The sequence below is a fragment of the Lactuca sativa genome, chromosome 5 (genome assembly GCF_002870075.4).
Source record: "Lactuca sativa cultivar Salinas chromosome 5, Lsat_Salinas_v11, whole genome shotgun sequence".
Taxonomy (NCBI): domain Eukaryota; kingdom Viridiplantae; phylum Streptophyta; class Magnoliopsida; order Asterales; family Asteraceae; genus Lactuca; species Lactuca sativa.
The window spans coordinates 98,603,332-98,621,027 of NC_056627.2; the positions used below are offsets into that span (position 1 = coordinate 98,603,332).

At 41.1% G+C, this 17,696-nt stretch overlaps 2 protein-coding genes and 1 pseudogene across 2 annotated transcripts; all 3 read left to right on the forward strand.

Annotated features, from left to right (window-relative positions):
• Window positions 1–1,325: 1,325 nt before the first annotated feature.
• On the forward strand, window positions 1,326–2,357 carry LOC111897578 (uncharacterized). The gene is made up of 2 exons (XM_023893533.1): window positions 1,326–2,230; window positions 2,339–2,357. The coding sequence occupies exons 1-2, from the start codon at window positions 1,326–1,328 to the stop codon at window positions 2,355–2,357; spliced, it is 924 nt and encodes a 307-aa protein (XP_023749301.1).
• Window positions 2,358–2,508: 151 nt separating this feature from the next.
• Window positions 2,509–4,069, forward strand: LOC111897577 (uncharacterized; annotated as a pseudogene).
• Window positions 4,070–5,219: 1,150 nt separating this feature from the next.
• On the forward strand, window positions 5,220–7,336 carry LOC111897582 (probable receptor-like protein kinase At5g24010). The gene is made up of 2 exons (XM_023893536.3): window positions 5,220–6,208; window positions 6,346–7,336. Exon 1 carries the CDS (start codon window positions 5,285–5,287, stop codon window positions 6,140–6,142), a length of 858 nt encoding a protein of 285 aa, XP_023749304.1. The 5' UTR covers window positions 5,220–5,284; the 3' UTR covers window positions 6,143–6,208; window positions 6,346–7,336.
• Window positions 7,337–17,696: the final 10,360 nt, after the last annotated feature.

Below are 17,696 nucleotides of genomic sequence, written 5' to 3' on the forward strand. Positions count from 1 at the left end.
TGGGAAAATGTTTTTCCATGATGAAGCTTTTGAATACAGACTCGCATAACAAAATAAGTAATGATTTTTTGATCGGTGTCGTGATTTGTAATACTAAAAAGAAGCTTTTATAAAGGTTAAGATCGAAGATGTAATGAATCGTTTTCAAAAAAATATAAATCTAGATGTGAAATTTAAAATTCATGTTCGATAACTACTAGTTTGTTATTTTTAATGAACTCATATATATATATATATATATATATATATATATATATATATATATATATATATATATATATATATATATATATATATATATATATATATATATATATATATATATATATATATTTGTAATACTGCTGCTCTTGGTTTAAAAATGCGCCGACTAGGCGCGCTTAAAGCGCTAGGCGCCAATGCGATCAGCAGAAGCGCTTCTAACCTAGTTAGGCGATGCGATTCCTTAATGTGCTCGACTCGGGCCACTTTTAGCGATTTTTTTGTACACGGTAAACGGCGCTTAAGCGCGACTTAATGGGTGACAGGCTTTTAATTATATGTGGGCCATTAGGTTAAATAAATGAATAAAAAAAAATCTTGGAAACCAAGAGTTGCACATCACACGACAAGGATTCATAGGCGGCAAAAAAAAAACTTCATCCATCTTTTCCAACTGTTTTCTCCAAGAATTCCGAATCTTCATCCATCTTCTTCAACTCAACTGTACTCCCAGAATTCCAGTGTTCGTTCCAGTCTTCCACTAAACATCAAGGTACTATTCTTTCTTTCATTTTACTCTGATTCTACTCTTATATCAACTCTTAAGTCTTAACTTTTCATTATGCATTCATGAATCTTGATTCATGATCACGAATGTAACAGAAACAGAGTAACAGTAACTACTAATCTACTATTATATATATTATATAATATATTATTTACTGATGCAGAAAGTGTTATATACAATTATACATCTCTTTTGATCTTTCTTTCCCCCTGTATATAACTTACTTTTTAATATAACTTACTGTTTAATGTATCATGTTTGTTTCCAGTTACATCTCTTTCATGTTATCACGATTGTGACATACTTTTTAATCTGATGTGATCTTCTTCATAATATCATATATGATATATTATATATAAATTATATATAATGATTATGATGTAATCTGTAAATGTATTATATTAATACAAGGTATTAATGTTGTAAATATGTAATTTGTATGACTATATATGTGCTGTTAAATTGTTATTTGTTAAATAAAGTGACAATTAAGTGTTTTAACTGTTAAACTATTAATTAAGTGTTACTTAACTTTGGTTTTCTTACTATTTACAGAATGGTTTCGGATGACCTGGGTAGGAGATATGGTGTTCAAGATCCAAATAATAAAAACAGTTTTACGTGCACTTTTTGTGGACAAGTTACGAAAGGAGGAGTATACCACCTCAAAATACACTTAATTGGTGGTCATAAAGACGCAAAGAAATGCCCAAATTGCTCGGATCATGTTCGAGAAGAATGTAGGGCATACATGCAAAAGAAGGGTGAAACAAAGGCACAACAACATATGGAAGCAAATTTTCGGATGCAACAACAAGCTTATGGATATGAGGGCATTGAAAATGAGGAGGAAGATGTTATTGAAGTAGGTGGTAGTAGCAAGATGCCCCCTCCTAAAAAACCAAGAACAAAAGGTCAAATTGATATGTACTATACTCCTAACCCACAAGACGCAATGAAAGGTAAGAAGAAGGATGGGAAACAACAAACCATCAATGAAGTTTGTCGAAAGGACCTTAGAGATAAAGTTTGTCGCCACATTGGGAGATGGTTTTTTGATGCGGGCATTCCTTTCAATGCTGCGACGTATGATAGCTTCAAAATTATGATTGAAGCTATTGGACAATTTGGTCCTGGGTTGAAACCACCATCTATGTATGAGTTAAGAGTGTCTATACTGAATAACGAAGTAAAAGATGTTCAAAAACAACTTTTGGAGCATGAAGAAGAATGGGCTGAAAAAGATTGCTCTATATTATCTGATGGATGGCGCGATTCCGTGGTGCAAAAAGACATCATCAACTTCATGGTGAACTCTCCAAAGGGTTTGGTATTCAAGAGGTCACTTGATGTTTCCGATGTTTCAAAAGATGCAGATTTGTTGTTCCGTGTTCTTGATAAAATGGTAGAGGAAATTGGTGAAAAGAATGTGGTACAAGTGGTGACCGATAATGCATCAGCGTATGTGAAGGCGGGTAAAATTTTTAACTTCCAAACTTAATATCTTATCTTTTATGAAGGCTAATATCTTGTCTAATTTCAACTACTTTTTATGTGTGGACTTTGTAGGGAAGTTGTTGGAAGCTAAAAGACCAAATCTATATTGGACACCATGTGCCGCACATTGCCTAGATTTGATGTTGGAAGATATAGGCAAACAAGTTCCAAAGGTGAAAAGTGCATTAAAGAAGTCGATTTTTGCAATTGGGTATATATATAGCCATGTGCCTCTTGTGAACATGAGGAGAAAGTTCACAAACCAAAGAAACTTACATAGGCCGACTATCACAAGATTTGCAACATTTTTCATCATTCTTGCCCAAATCCACAAACAGAGAGCCAATTTCAGGAATATGGTGGTTTCTAAAGAGTGGGAATCATCTAAGTGGTCTTCAGATGGGAGGGGGGGGGGGGTAAAAGTAAAAACCTACTTTATGCAAGACATGTTTTGGAGAAATGTGCATTATGCTCTTAAGTTGACGGGTCCCCTAGTTACAGTTCTTAGGATTGTTGATGGAGAAAAATATCCGGCTATGGGCTTCATTTATGAGGCCATGGATAGGGCTAAGGAGGCCATTCGTGATAGCTTTTCAAGACCGGATGACTACAAGACAGCTTTTGAAATTATAGATCGAAGGTGGGAATGTTAATTACATAGACCTTTGCATGCGGCGGGACACTTCTTGAACCCGGGAATCTTTTATAAAGATGTTAGTGGGGTAGCTTGTGAAGAAGTGGAAAAAGGTTTGTATGATTGCATTATGAGGCTTGTTCCCGATCAACGAGTTCAAGACAAGATTTCGGAAGAGTTGGACAAATATCGGAATGCACAAGGACTCTTTGGTAATCCTATGGCTATTAGACATAGAGAGACAAAATCACCGGGTAAATTCCAACTTATTTTTTTCTTCTAAATTATAATTTATAATCTGCCTTTATGTTTTTGTTTTTGTTTTTTATAGCTGATTGGTGGGGAGCATTTGGATCTTCAACTCCTAATCAAAATTTTTTTGCTATAAAGGTTCTTAGCCTCACTTGTGGTGCTACAAGTTGTGAAAGAAATTGGAGTGTTTTTCAACATGTAAGTCTTTTTGACATGTTTTTTAGATTTTACAAATTAATCTGTTTTTTACAGGAAATTTTTTTTATATAAATTTTTTTTACAGAAAAACTGTTTTCTTTGTAGAAAAAATACTGTTTTACAGAAAAAACTGTTTTTTTTCTTCAGAAAATCTGTTTTTTTTTTTTTTTGCTGGAATTTGTTTATTATTGCTGGAAAATCTGTTGTCTATAGAAATTCTGCTTTGTGTTCTTACTTTCTTTGATTTTCTTATTTGTAGCTTCATACGAAGAAACGAAATAGATTGGCACAAGAGAGATTGAATGACATGGTGTTTGTCAAATTCAATCGGTCCTTGGAGCGACGGGCAAAAGACAAAGAGAACGATCACCTTATCCTACAAGAGATTGATGAAAGCAACGAGTGGTTGATGGGAAGAATGGAAGACGAGACTGATGATGAGGCGGTATTTGTTGGTGAAGATTTAACTTGGAGAGATGTAGCTCATGCCTCCGGTGCTTATAAGCCTAGTTATCGAACTAGAGCATCAAGAGTACAAAATGATGGAACCGGAACATCCAGCGTTAATAAGGGAAAAACAACCGTTCAACCATCTCATAGACATTTGGTAGATGAAGATGTGGAAGAAGATATCGGTGTCTATAGTGATGATGGAGGAGGAGATGGTGTCGTCCAAGTTGACGACGAAGATGATGATAGTTTAGACGATCTCTAATTATAACTTATTAGTATTTGGGATCTAATATGATACTATTATGAAACTATGATTTTTGGATATTTTAAGTATTTAAAACTATTTATAAGTATTTACATATTTTTTTTATATATATTTTTTTTAATTCTTGGCGCATCATGTGCTCTAGGCGAGCGCTTTCGCTTAGCGCTTAGCGCATTGGCTCCCAAAGGCTTTAGCGCCTTAGGGCGCATTACGCTTTTTAAAACCAAGCTGCTGCTATAAATTCCTACGTCCGTCGGAGTTGTTGCCCCTTAGAAGGTGATACTCTTGGTCATTGCTTTAAGAATAACTTTGTTGTTATTATTGGTGTCTACAAACCTGTTGTCTAAATTTTTTGACGATATCACCCTTGGTCTACATACTTTAATTGTTGGTAATATTGAAGCTGTCTACAATCTTCATAGCCATTAATAGATGCAACAACTCCTGTCTAGTTTATTAAAGCCCAAAATGCCATGGTTACAATCTTCGTAGCCATTAATAGATGCAACAACTCCCGTCTAGTCTCTTAAAGCTCAAAATACCATGTTGGAGATCCGGGAGAACAAAAAATACTGTCTAGATCATTAAGCCTTATCTTGATGTATGGTTTGCGGTTTTATTATTTTTTTCCTTTTGTTTTTATAAATTTTCCAGCTTGTTTTTATTTTTTAATAAAATTTCTATTGCCGTTAGAAAAACCAAAGTGATAATTATACCATTGATCTAAACCATGACTCTTCTGCCGGTGTTGGTCATTGAACCAACCTACCAACCCCTTGAACTATGACAATTTTAATGGCATTTTAGTGAATACGAAGCCGGAGATGAGACATTTTATAAATGCATCACAATTTGATAATCTTAATTCTTAAAGCACATGGGAATAATTAATAAAGGTTGGTAAGGCACGTGCTAGTTCTGTTATACTCATTTTGCAACTACGCAATTCATCATCATTAAATGAATCATCAGTTATGTAAGGAGAGAAAGGTCGACTAAGATCTTAAGTTTTAGATATTTCTAAGAAGTGCATGCAAGCTGGCAATTCATTATTTTAGTAAGACTGAACATCGATTAGGTAAGGAGAGAGTTGACTAAGACCGTATGTTTTATATATTCACAAGCAGCAATAGACGCAATATCTTCTCAAACACATCTACTTTTATTCTTTGAAACTTTTACTCTTGTTTCCTATTTTTGATCAATCATCAAAAAGATGCCGATTCTAAAAGGGTTCGAACACCTTAGAATGAAACTAGATGCTATAAAAAAAGCAACTAACGAATTTGCAATAGATAATCACATCGGCGGAGGAGGATTTGGACCGGTGTTCAAGGGAGAACTCATTTCGGACGAGACGACGACAAAGACAGTGGCTGTAAAATGTTTAAATCGCAAGTTTGGCCAAGGAGATCCTGAGTTTTTGAAGGAGATCATTATGCTTTCAGCTTATAAGCATGAAAATATTATCTCCCTCTTAGGCTATTGTGAAGAGAAAGATGAGAAGATCCTAGTCTACGAATATGCATCTAAGAAAAGTCTCGACAAACATCTTACCAGCCACGAGTTAACGTGGGTCAAATGCCTTAAAATATGCATCGGAGCAGCTCGTGGAGTGGCATATATTCATAATCCTGCTGGGGGTCATCAAAGACTACTGCATCGCGATATCAAGAGTTCCAACATTTTAATAGATGAAAATTGGAATGCCAAGATCACAGATTTTGGTTTAGCCAAAATCGCTCCAGCCAACCAGCAAAACTCTTTTATTATCACCAATAATAATAATGTTGTAGGTACAGTAGGGTATACTGATCCTCAATATATGGAGAGGGGAATACTAACAAAGGAATCCGATATTTACTCGTTTGGTGTTGTTTTGTTTGAGGTTTTGTGCGGGAGGGTATGTATTATTAACATTAATGATACATCTACTCCATTTTTGACTCATATAGTAAGATACCATCATAGACGAAAGAAGCTAAAGGAACTTGTTTGTCGTAACATAAAGGATGATATACATCCCAGTTCTTACAAGATCTTTTCAGAAATTGCCTATCAATGTTTGCACTGAGAGTACAATTTACGTCCATCTATAGAGCAGATCGTGCGAGAACTTGAAACAAGCCTTGAATATCAAGTAAGTTGACTTTTCTTTTTCGGGTAATTATATTTGTTTTAGCAATCCTTATTACCCTAAACTCTTGGAGGAAGACCCCCTAAAGATGCTCTAACTATCATTGCGAGGAAATATTAACTTTCTTTTCCAAATTGTAGTCAGTCGCAGACACAAATTCGTCCTTAGTGAAAGAGTTTGGACACCTCAGAATTGGACTTGATATCATAAAGCATGCCACAAACAACTTTGGTGATGACCACTTCATTGTTGAAAGTGGATCTGCAGGGAAGGTATACAGAGGAGAATTCAAACACTCTAAGGGACAAGTCATGTGTGCTGTAAAGCGATTGGATTGTACCATGGCCGATACAGATCTTTTGTTTTGGAGAGAGATCATGTTGCTCACAAGCTATAAACATCAAAATATTGTCTCTCTTAGAGGATTTTGTGACGAGAGTAAGGAAAAGATCATTGTGTACGACTATGCATGTAACACCCAAAGTTTTGAAAGCCAAGAAAGGAAAGAAAACCCTAACTTTAAGGGGGACTCGGCGAGTCCAAGGAAGAACTCGGCGAGTCCAAGCGGGATCCGGGTCGAGGAGTAAGTGACCGACTCGACGAGTCGGCCAAGGAGACTCGGCGAGTCAGGTCTGTTCGAGGAAAACCCTAAATTCGGGACTTGGGGCCTATTTAAGCGCCTCTTTCTCTCCCTTAGGGTTCCTTTACAGCCCCTCTAACCCAGAACACCAAACCCTAGCCGTCATATCCATTTTTGAGCTAATTATTGTCTTGAGGAGTGCATTAAAGCTTGGAGAAGGAAGAAGGATCTTGAAGGAGCAAGGAGGGGCTATAGATCTGAGATTGGGAAGATATTTCTGAACATCTGAAGGTATTAAGTCGTTTCCCTTCCTTTAGATCTATTTTGGTTGTGAGTTTTGGGGCTTTTAGCCATGAGTAGTGATCCATGTGAGTTAGAAGCCGGATCTGGAGTTGCTACTTTAAATCTAAGTGTATTTTGGTCTTGGAAAGCATAAAGTTTCAGCCCTTGAGTTGATTATGGAGCCTCTTTGCCTTAAACCCTATTTTGTGGTGTATTTTGCCTAGATCTCCTTCTCTACACGTAAAGTTTGCAACTTTACGTGGGGAATAGGCTTGGGAAGGGTAGATCTACAGTTTGGAGTCCATGCATGACTCAAAAGTCCTCTGCATGTATAGAGATCTGAATGGACTCGGCGAGTCCTTTGAGTGGACTCGGCGAGCAGCATGAAGATGAGGAGGAACTCGACGAGTGGGATGAACAGCTCGTCGAGTTGGATAAAGTTGGGTAGGAACTCGACGAGTTGGATGAACAACTCGGTGAGTCTATTGAAGGTTGTCTTGGACTCGGCGAGTCAGGTCACGAAACCCCAAAAACTTCGAGTTTAGACTCGAATCGGTGAGTCGATTGGAGACTCGGTGAGTTGGACAGGTCAGGACTCGGAAATCGGTAGGCTCGACAAGTCATGGACTGACTCGGCGAGTCGAGTCGCAAAGAGAAGGACTCTGAACATATGAACTCGGCGAGTCCCTAGGGTGACTCGGCGAGTAGGGTTGACCTGGAAGGTTGACGTTGACCAGGACTTTGACTTTGACCAGAGTTGACTTGGTTGTCTGTCGGTGGTCAGTTAGACTCAGTGTTGCATTGATATTGGTAATTCGGGGAGCGAGTGGAGCTGAAGTTCAGAGAGTTTCCGTGCAGCAGCTAGTGGGTTCATCAGCCAGATCAGCCAGTGCAGGTGAGTTTCCCTTTGTATGAATGGGTCTACGGCCACAATGCCGGCCCATGTAGTGATGAGTAGAAGACCCGGGGGTTAGCCCTAGGCACAATATGCTAGCATGATATTCGGGACGAGGTCCAATGACAGAGGGCGGGTGCCCAAGGAATGGTTTATGTGATAGTTTATACTTGTTGTCTGTGTGATACTTGTATGTGCCTGGTAGGGAGGTGAGTGTGGGAGAGGTCCCGTATCTCACCAATAGCAGAGTGTGGATGGTGTTTCACATCTCAGTAGCAGCAGATCAGGGGCGAGGCCCAAGTTAGGGAAGGAGTGATGGTGGGCTAGGCCCGTACCTCACTATCAGTAGGAGCATGGATAGGGTTCCATGACTCATCAGCAGTAGGACAAGGGTGGGGCCCAGAGATAGGCGAGGCCTTAGGACAGGATTCGTTAGTATGTGTTTAGCTTATGTGATGAGATGTGAAATGTTTATGTGCTATTATATGTTAGTGGGCGAGGCCCTGTGACAGGCGAGGCCTAAGTGAAACAGATCTGTATCCGAGCGGGGCTCGAAGCCAGGCGGGGCCTGGATCGGCGGGGTCATTGTAGTGGGCGAGGCCCAGGATAGCGGGCGCGGCCTAGTATGTGCAGTATGTGGTTATGCATGGTATGTGGTAGGGTGGGGAAGTCACTAAGCTTCGTGCTTACGGTTTTCCATTTTGGTTTCAGGTACTTCCGGTAGCGGAGGAAAGAGCTCGGGGTGATCGCATGGCACACACCATAGATTAGACAGCTTGGGAATGTTTACTCTGATAACGAACATGTATTTTGGAAACTAATACTCAGCTTATGTTTTGAAATGATGAATTTGCTTTAAGTAATGTTTTATTAGAAGAAATTTTTAGTCTTAATTTTTGGGACGTTACAAGTTGGTATCAGTGCCTTGGTTTGAGGGATTCGGACATGCTCTCGGGTGAGTCTGAACTCAAACCGAGGAATTGGTATAGAAGTTTTCAAAATGAAAAGACAATTTTGTAAAAGAAGGTTTTGGGAAAGAAAACAGTTTTAGAAAAGCAAAAATAATTCAAAAAGAAAAGAACTTTGAAAAGAGAAAAAGGGTGTGGTGCATGCAATCAACCGAGCTCAAGTAAGTACCCCAAAATACACATACAAGTTTATGTTATGATTATCAGTTAATAGAACAGCATGCTAGAATAGGACTAAGGATCTAGGGATGATGCCTTATGTGCCTGTTATTTGTGCTTTTGAGCTGCATAGTAGTGCTGATTAGACAGTAGTAGGATATTCTGTTTAGGTTATGCCTGAGTTTATGAGCTTGTGTGATTCTATCAGTTTGCGTTGCATGCTAGTTCAGATTTTTGCTATGTGGATATGATTGCTTGAGTATGTTGTGGTTAGAGTTTCCCTTGTCTGAATGCTGCTTGCTTTGTGCATTGTGGGATACTGAGTGATGGGAGTTAGCCATTAGGTGGATACGACACGTCACATGTGATCAGGGTTGAATAATCTCAGAGTGCTGGATTTGGTCCTATTGCGCAGCTCTTGTTTGAGTCCAACCGTTGTAGGGACGAGTCTTTTACTTGAAGGATTATCTGAGCCTCGTCACATGTGAGGGTATCCAGGTGATGGCTAATTGGCATCACAATAAGACCTTCAGCAGCTGAGGATTGGTTTGAGTTGAGTCAGAGGTTTTCCCAGGGTAAGCCTAGGATGAGATAGTGTTGGGAGCAGTAGTAGTGGATAAGGGACCTGGTGGAGTCGAAGCAATTCCTGAGGAAAGTATGGATAGATGTGGAAGGTAGTATGGGACCGTACTACTGAAAGCAGAGGATCTGTACTCGATTCGGGAAAGGCCGAGACAAGAACAGGAACCTGGTAGCGCGTGTGTTTGGTCTCGTAGCAGTGATGGGTATTCTGATAGTGGTCGTGTTATGTGTTTCAGCATGGTGACGTTGCGAGAGAGACCAGTGGGCGGATCAGGCGCCGGAGAGGGATCAGGCTCGGGCTCAGGAGCCGAGCAACTCGAGGAACGAATGAGGGAGTTGATATCCGCCGAGGTTGTACGCAGTATGCTAGATCAGACTCCTGTGATCTTTGGCACGGTCAAGGAAGGTATATTGGAGATTTTGGATGAGAGGCTGGGAGCCTTCCGTACTGAGATGATGGCCTTGATAGGAGCGCGTACCTTGACATTTCGGGAGTTCAGGGCTTGCGGGGCACCAGATTATCATGGGGCTAGGGACCCCATTGCTAGCAGCAGATGGTTGGCTGATGTTGCCAACGCATTTCGTACGAGCCGGTGCCCTGAGGGGGACAAGGTCAGACTCACTTCCTGTCTTCTGAAGGACAGAGCAAGAGATTGGTGGGAGGAGATTGGTCATGCTTTGGGGGATGATGCCGCGTTGGACGCGATGACTTGGAGCAAGTTCTCGGCCAGGTTCAGGGCAGAGTTTTCGCCGATTATTGAGGTGCAGCAGTTGGCACGGGAGTTTCAGGATTTGACGCAGACCACTGAGACTGTGGCGGAGATCACCGCCAAGTTCAGGGAGAGGGCTCTTCTTGTACCGCAGTATGTCGCGGATGAGGAAATGAAGAAGGCCCGATATCACGAGATGCTGAGGGCTGACATCAGGGAGTTCGTGAGCAGGTCCGGCTGTAAGACGCTGGAAGATATGATTTCTTGGGCCAGGGAGAGGGAAATTGATTTGGAGCAGATCCGGAAGAGGAAGCCGGATGAGGTTCAGGTGGCCGCGAGTTCGGGCAAAAGGCCCAAAGGATCGGATTCGAGATCGGGGGATTATCAGGACCGCAACCGATGCGGGAAGTGTGGCAGGGCGCACAGGGGTGCATGCAAGAGTGGTAGCGGCGGTGAGTCTGGCTGCTTCAAGTGCGGTCGGACTGGTCATTTTAGCAGGGATTGTACAGCTACCACGACACAAGGATCAGACTTGATATGTTTTCACTGCAATCAACGGGGCCACAAGAAGGCCCAGTGCCCCAGTTTGTTTTCAGCAGGACGGGTGATGGCACCTGCACCTGCAACTTTGAGGATCACAGACGGCCGTCAGGGCCGTGCAGAGGCGCCTGCGGTAGGAGGTAGAGCTTTTCAGATGACTACCTTAGAGGCGCGATCAGCACCGGACATTGCAGGTATGCGATTTTTGTTTTCATTTCTTTTATTTGTGCATGATCATATTGTTATGGTTCTGCATCATTATCGGTATGAGTATTTTTTTGTGAGCATTTGATTGTGATCGAGTTATATGGCATCTGCATACCTTGGTTATTCGAAGGGTAGTGAGGGGATGTGCCTTATTGGAAAAGGTTACATAGGATGCAGTAGCGGTAGCATGTTTGGGAGGGACTTGGTATGTCTCGCTAGATCGGAGTTGTATAGTGTTAGAGATGGATTGGTTAGATCCCTAGCTATGGTGAGCTTGGGTTCCTCAACAGATTGATTATGGAATGGTAGCAAGGATTGGGATTTCTTTTTGAGTATTGAGCAACAAGGGGTAAGCAGGATCGAAGTGGGGGAAAATCCCCCGAGTGTGCAAAGGTAGGGGCACGCAGACCCAGAATGAGTGCGCGACCTCCGAGAAGGAAAAGAAGTGGTTCATCGTTTGATGGATTGAGGACTTCAGGGTTGGGAGTTTGAGAAACTCCCCATCAGCTAGGGCGTGTGATGGCAATGGTTAGTACATGGTTGCGAATTCAGGTTGTGAATCGCCCGTAGGACTCGAGGGAGTTGAAATGAGGATCTTGAGAGCTAATGGCACATGGGTGCCTTCATATTAGCAGTTAGAGGTGGAAGTGTTGTAAGACTATGGGGCAGCCGTAGCATCCACTAGCAGTCAGCAATGGATGGTGATGAAGGACTACGGGTAAGCCGTATCATTCCTTAGTAGCTTCATTGGCGGAGTTGGGGCGAGGCCCTTACCTCCTAGTGATCAGATAAGGATCAGGAATGGGTACTGAATGAGGATGATAGGGAGTCTGCCAGTATGGCCCTAGAGAGGTGAGACCTTGGGAGAGGCTGCTCCAGGATATAGTTGGGTGAGACCCGTGGGCGAGGCCCGAACGAGAGTGTTTAGACTAGTGGGACTAGAAGGATAGAGGCGGGTGGGATCCGTGGGCGAGACCCGTGAGTTTTAGCAGCACAGGTGGGACCTGGTAGGGACATTAATGTCAAGTTAGGGGATCGGGGATCCCAGGTTTGTAGTGCCTGAATGGCAGAATAGATTGAGCAGTTATAGGTAGTCGAAGTTCTTCGGAAGTCGCTGGGAGCGACTAGTGGTGGTGTTGGGACTAGCTACCGGTGGGAGCCGGTAATCCAGATATTGATAGGTTGGTAAGGACCAGAGTGGTCTCAGATCATCCAGAAGGCAGATGAGGAATGGCAGAAATTTCCAGTCAGTAGTGGTGCAGGCAAGCAGTGTATGGTCGAATTTAGTTAGTTGAATCGAGGGGTGCTCGGCACAAAGTTTTGATAGAGAAGAGTGTCAGTGGTTACTGACGGTGACGACCCGTACTGGAAATAGCGAGGATGATGGATTGGTGAAGATAGGATCTTCACAGTGACAGAGGAAATAGTTGGTTATGGAGCTTTGCCTTGGGAAGGCAAGGATTTTGCGTAAGGGAAAGAAAGGGTGAACCCCTATTGGTTCAGTGCAGTACTCGTTGAGTACCAGAAGTATTATCGGTGAGTAAGTTGTGTTCCCAGGATGTTCAGGGTCAGGTTCGACCCGAGGTTTTTTATCCGCGAGGATTATGTTAGTCAGAATGACCGGGTGGAACACCAGCAAAGGTAGGCAGCTGGTGTTGGGATAATTGGTGGGTTGAAAACAGATCGCAGGCAGTGGGCCATAGCAAACTTCGAGGACGAAGTTTAGTTTAAGTGGGGGAGAGTTGTAACACCCAAAGTGTTGAAAGCCAAGAAAGGAAAGAAAACCCTAACTTTAAGGGGAACTCGGCGAGTCCAAGCGGGATCCGGGTCGAGGAGTAAGTGACCGACTCGGCGAGTCGGCCAAGGAGACTCGGCGAGTCAGGCCTGTTCGAGGAAAACCCTAAATTCGGGACTTGGGGCCTATTTAAGTGCCTCATTCTCTCCCCTAGGGTTCCTTTGCAGCCCCTCTAACCCAGAACACCAAACCCTAGCCGCCATATCCATTTTTGAGCTAATTATTGTCTTGAGGAGTGCATTAAAGCTTGGAGAAGGAAGAAGGATCTTGAAGGTGCAAGAAGGGGCTATAGATCTGAGATTGGGAAGATATTTCTGAACATCTGAAGGTATTAAGTCGTTTCCCTTCCTTCAGATCTATTTTGGTTGTGAGTTTTGGGGCTTTTAGCCATGAGTAGTGATCCATGTGAGTTAGAAGTCGGATCTGGATTTGCTACTTCAGATCTAAGTGTATTTTGGTCTTGGAAAGCATAAAGTTTCAGCCCTTGAGTTGATTATGGAAAGCCTCTTTGCCTTAAACCCTAGTTTATGGTGGGATGAACAGCTCGTCGAGTCGGATGAAGTTGGGTAGGAACTCGGCGAGTTGGATGAACAACTCGGCGAGTCTATTGAAGGTTGTCTTGGACTCGGCGAGTCTGTTCTTGGACTCGGCGATTCAGGTCGCAAAACCCCAAACCCTTCGAGTTTAGACTCGAATCAGTGAGTCGATTGGAGACTCGGTGAGTTGGACAGGTCAGGACTCGGAAATCGGTAGGCTCGGCGAGTCATGGACTGACTCGGCGAGTCGAGTCGCAAAGAGAAGGACTCTGAACATATGAACTCGGCGAGTCCCTAGGGTGACTCAGCGAGTAGGGTTGACCTGGAAGGTTGACATTGACCAGGACTTTGACTTTGACCAGAGTTGACTTGGTTGTCTGTCGGGGATCAGTTAGACTTAGTGTTGTATTGATATTGGTAGTTCGGGGAGCGAGTGGAGCTGAAGTTCAGAGAGTTGTCGTGCAGCAGCTAGTGGGTTCATCAGCCAGATCAGCCAGTGCAGGTGAGTTTCCCTTTGTATGAATGGGTCTACGGCCACAATGTCGGCCCATGTAGTGATGAGTAGAAGACTCGGGGGTTAGCCCTAGGCACAGTATGCTAGTATGATATTCGGGACGAGGTCCAATGACAGTGGGCGGGTGCCCAAGGAATGGTTTATGTGATAGTTTATACTTGTTGTTTGTGTGATACTTGTATGTGCCTGGTAGGGAGGTGAGTGTGGGCGAGGTCCCGTATCTCACCAATAGCAGAGTGTGGATGGTGTTCCACATCTCAGTAGCAGCAGATCAGGGGCGAGGCCCAAGTTAGGGAAGGAGTGAGGGTGGGCTAGGCCCGTACCTCACTATCAGTAGGAGCATGGACAGGGTTCCATGACTCATTAACAGCAGGACAAGGGCGGGGCCCAGAGATAGGCGAGGCCTTAGGACAGGATCCGTTAGTATGTGTTTAGCTTATGTGATGAGATGTGAAATGTTTATGTGCTATTATATGTTAGTGGGCGAGGCCCTGTGACAGGTGAGGCCTAAGTGAAACAGATTTGTATCCGAGCGGGGTTCGAAGCCAGGCGGGGCCTGGATCGGCGGGGTCATTGTAGTGGGCGAGGCCCAGGATAGCGGGCGCGGCCTAGTATGTGCAGTATGTGGTTATGCATGGTATGTGGTAGGGTGGGGAACTCACTAAGCTTCGTGCTTACGGTTTTCAGTTTTGGTTTCAAGTACTTCCGGTAGCGGAGGAAAGAGCTCGGGGTGATCGCATGGCACACACCATAGATTAGACAGCCTGGGAATGTTTACTCTGATAACGAACATGTATTTTGGAAACTAATACTCAGCTTATGTTTTGAAATGATGAATTTGCTTTAAGTAATGTTTTATTAAAAGAAATTTTTAGTCTTAATTTTTGGGACGTTACAATGCAATTCATCAGCGCCTTGATGTTCTTCTACTTGACCCCAAATTCACTTGGATTCAACGTCTCAAGGCATGTCTTGGGATTGCATGTGGCTTGGAGCACCTTCATGATCATAAGGGTACCCATCAAAGTGTCGTGCATGGTCATATTAGAAGTGCCAACATCTTATTGGACCGAAATTGGAATGCATATATTACAGATTTTGGCCTATCCAGATACGGGAAAGACAACGAAGATCACAGGCTCCTTTTCTTCGATGAGGAAATCCCTCTTGGCTATTTTGATCCAATATATAAAGATACTGTGTTATTGACAAAGGAATCCGATGTCTACTCGTTGGGTGTGGTACTATTCGAAGCTTTGTGCTCAAGGCCTTGTATTGATAATAGTTATGAGGATGCTCGTCGATCCTTACCAATATTAATTAAGAAGAACTATCTAGAGCATAAACTAGATAGTGTTTTGGATGATAATCTAAGGAAACAGATTGGTCAAAATTGTTTTGACACATTCGTAGAACTTGCATACCAATGTTTGGAAAGTAATAAGTCACGACGCCCCACAACTAATTTGGTTGTGAGCACGCTTAAAACTGCACTTGAATATCAAGTAAGTTGTTTTTTTTTTGAGTAAATTATACGAATGGTGCCTATGGTTTGATAATTTGTACATTTGATTCTTAACTTGTTTTTTTAAATCGGAAGGTCCTATTGTTTATTTTTGTTGCGTTTTTGGTCTCTGTCTTACCTAAAACAATTATTTTGCCTTGATTTTTTAATTTATTTATATAAACAAACCTCCAACCACACTTCCACTCACCTTATCTTACCTATCCCATATTATTTAAATAAATTAAAAAAATTAAGGGTAAAATAGTCTTTTTGGGTAAGACAGGAAGTAAGCACACAACAAAAACAAATTGTAGGAACCTTTCGAGTAAAAAACAAAATTAAGGATTAAATGTGCAACTTACCCCAAACCATAGGGACCATTCGTGTAATTTACTTTTTTTTTTATTCTATTGAGTTATTTTTTTATAATCATCTTAACCTGTTTTTTACTACTTATATTTTGAAGAAATAATTAGAACATGAATATAGATTGATATACCTACGTAAGATAAGAAATAGAAATAATATATTCATATTCTCCTACCGTACACATTTGACTGGTTTATGGTAGAAAATTCTGAATTTAGAGTAAAATTTTTAATTTGTCATTATGGTATAGTAAATATGAAAAAATAAACAAAAAAAAAATACACATCAAGTTTCTGATTGGAAAATTATGCATGGTTTTTGTACTATGAGCTCAATTCATACAAAATAACAATTCTTTGGTTTTGGAATAAATCCCAAAAATAAATCTTAAGTTTATTACAAAACATCATCATCTTTTACCCACTTTTTGAGCAGGAGGTCTTTGAAGCAAAAGCAAATCGCCTATTGGATTTTGAAGAAATCTGTCCTCCCGGGGGAAGCGATTTGGTAATTTTGTACACAACAAGCATCAAAGGCATTAGAAAGACGTCAAAAGATTGCTCCAGGGTTCACTCTCTTCTCAAGAGTTTAAAGGTTTTATACCAAGAAAGGGATGTATGTACTCGGATTTCAGAGATGAATTGCAGAAATTGGGAAAATTAACGGCATTACCCCGACTGTTTATAAAGGGTAGGTACATTGGCGGAGCAAATGACATTTTTCTGTTGCACGAGCAAGGAAAATTCCAGCCACTCGTTCGTGATATACTAAACATATCGGAAGAGCCATGCAAAAGGTGTTCTGGAGCTCGGTCTGTGGTGTGCCGTAAGTGTAATGGTAGCAATATTCTGAAATCTGTTGAAGGGGGCAGAACGATGTGTACGGAATGTAACAAGAATGGTTTGATCAAATGCCCCATTTGCTTCTGAAAATATTTATTTTTAATTTGGTCCGTGCCATATGTATTGTTGCCACTTGCCACTATCATGTGATGATAAATCTGGTTTGAGTATTTATATATGTATATGTTATTATCCCATATTATTGATGGATTACGGTCTCATCTTCCTCTATGCATTGAAGTAAAATCTCTCTTAAGGTCGTGCCTTGTACAGCATACCGTGGTATAGTACGGTATGCGGTAAACACCGCACTGACCCCCAAATTAAAAGTGTGGTATGCATATTTTGTGGTACAACTTTACCGTACAGGGAACAAAAACTCTCCTTCATATTTACTATTTCATGCATAAAAATATGTATGGTGGGTGTGGTAAGGTATGGTATGACACCCACTAGTTTTGTGGGATGTGGTAAAAAATGACATGACACAAAAAATGTGGTGAATGTGCCACCCTAAAACCACTTTTCGAGATAAAATCCAAGACTTCACACACACACACACACACACACATATATATATATATATATGTATATATATATATATATATATATATATATATATATAACTATTGTATACCATAGAATCTTAATCATTCATAATTGTAATCTAATGGTCCATATCTTGTCATATATATATATATATATATATATATATATATATATATATATATATATATATATATATATATATATATATGACAAGATATGGACCATTAGATAACAATTATGAATGATTAAGATTCTATGGTATACAATAGCTATAGTGGAATACAATACACATAAACATTTCTTTAATAACTAGTCTAATTAAAAAAAAGGTTAATGGGGTATAATGGACAACTTTGATTAATAAGCATTAAAGTTGAGAGAATTTAGGAGTTAACAATTATGATTATGCAAATCACAAATCGGTTACAGTAATAAACCAAAATATCAAAACACAAT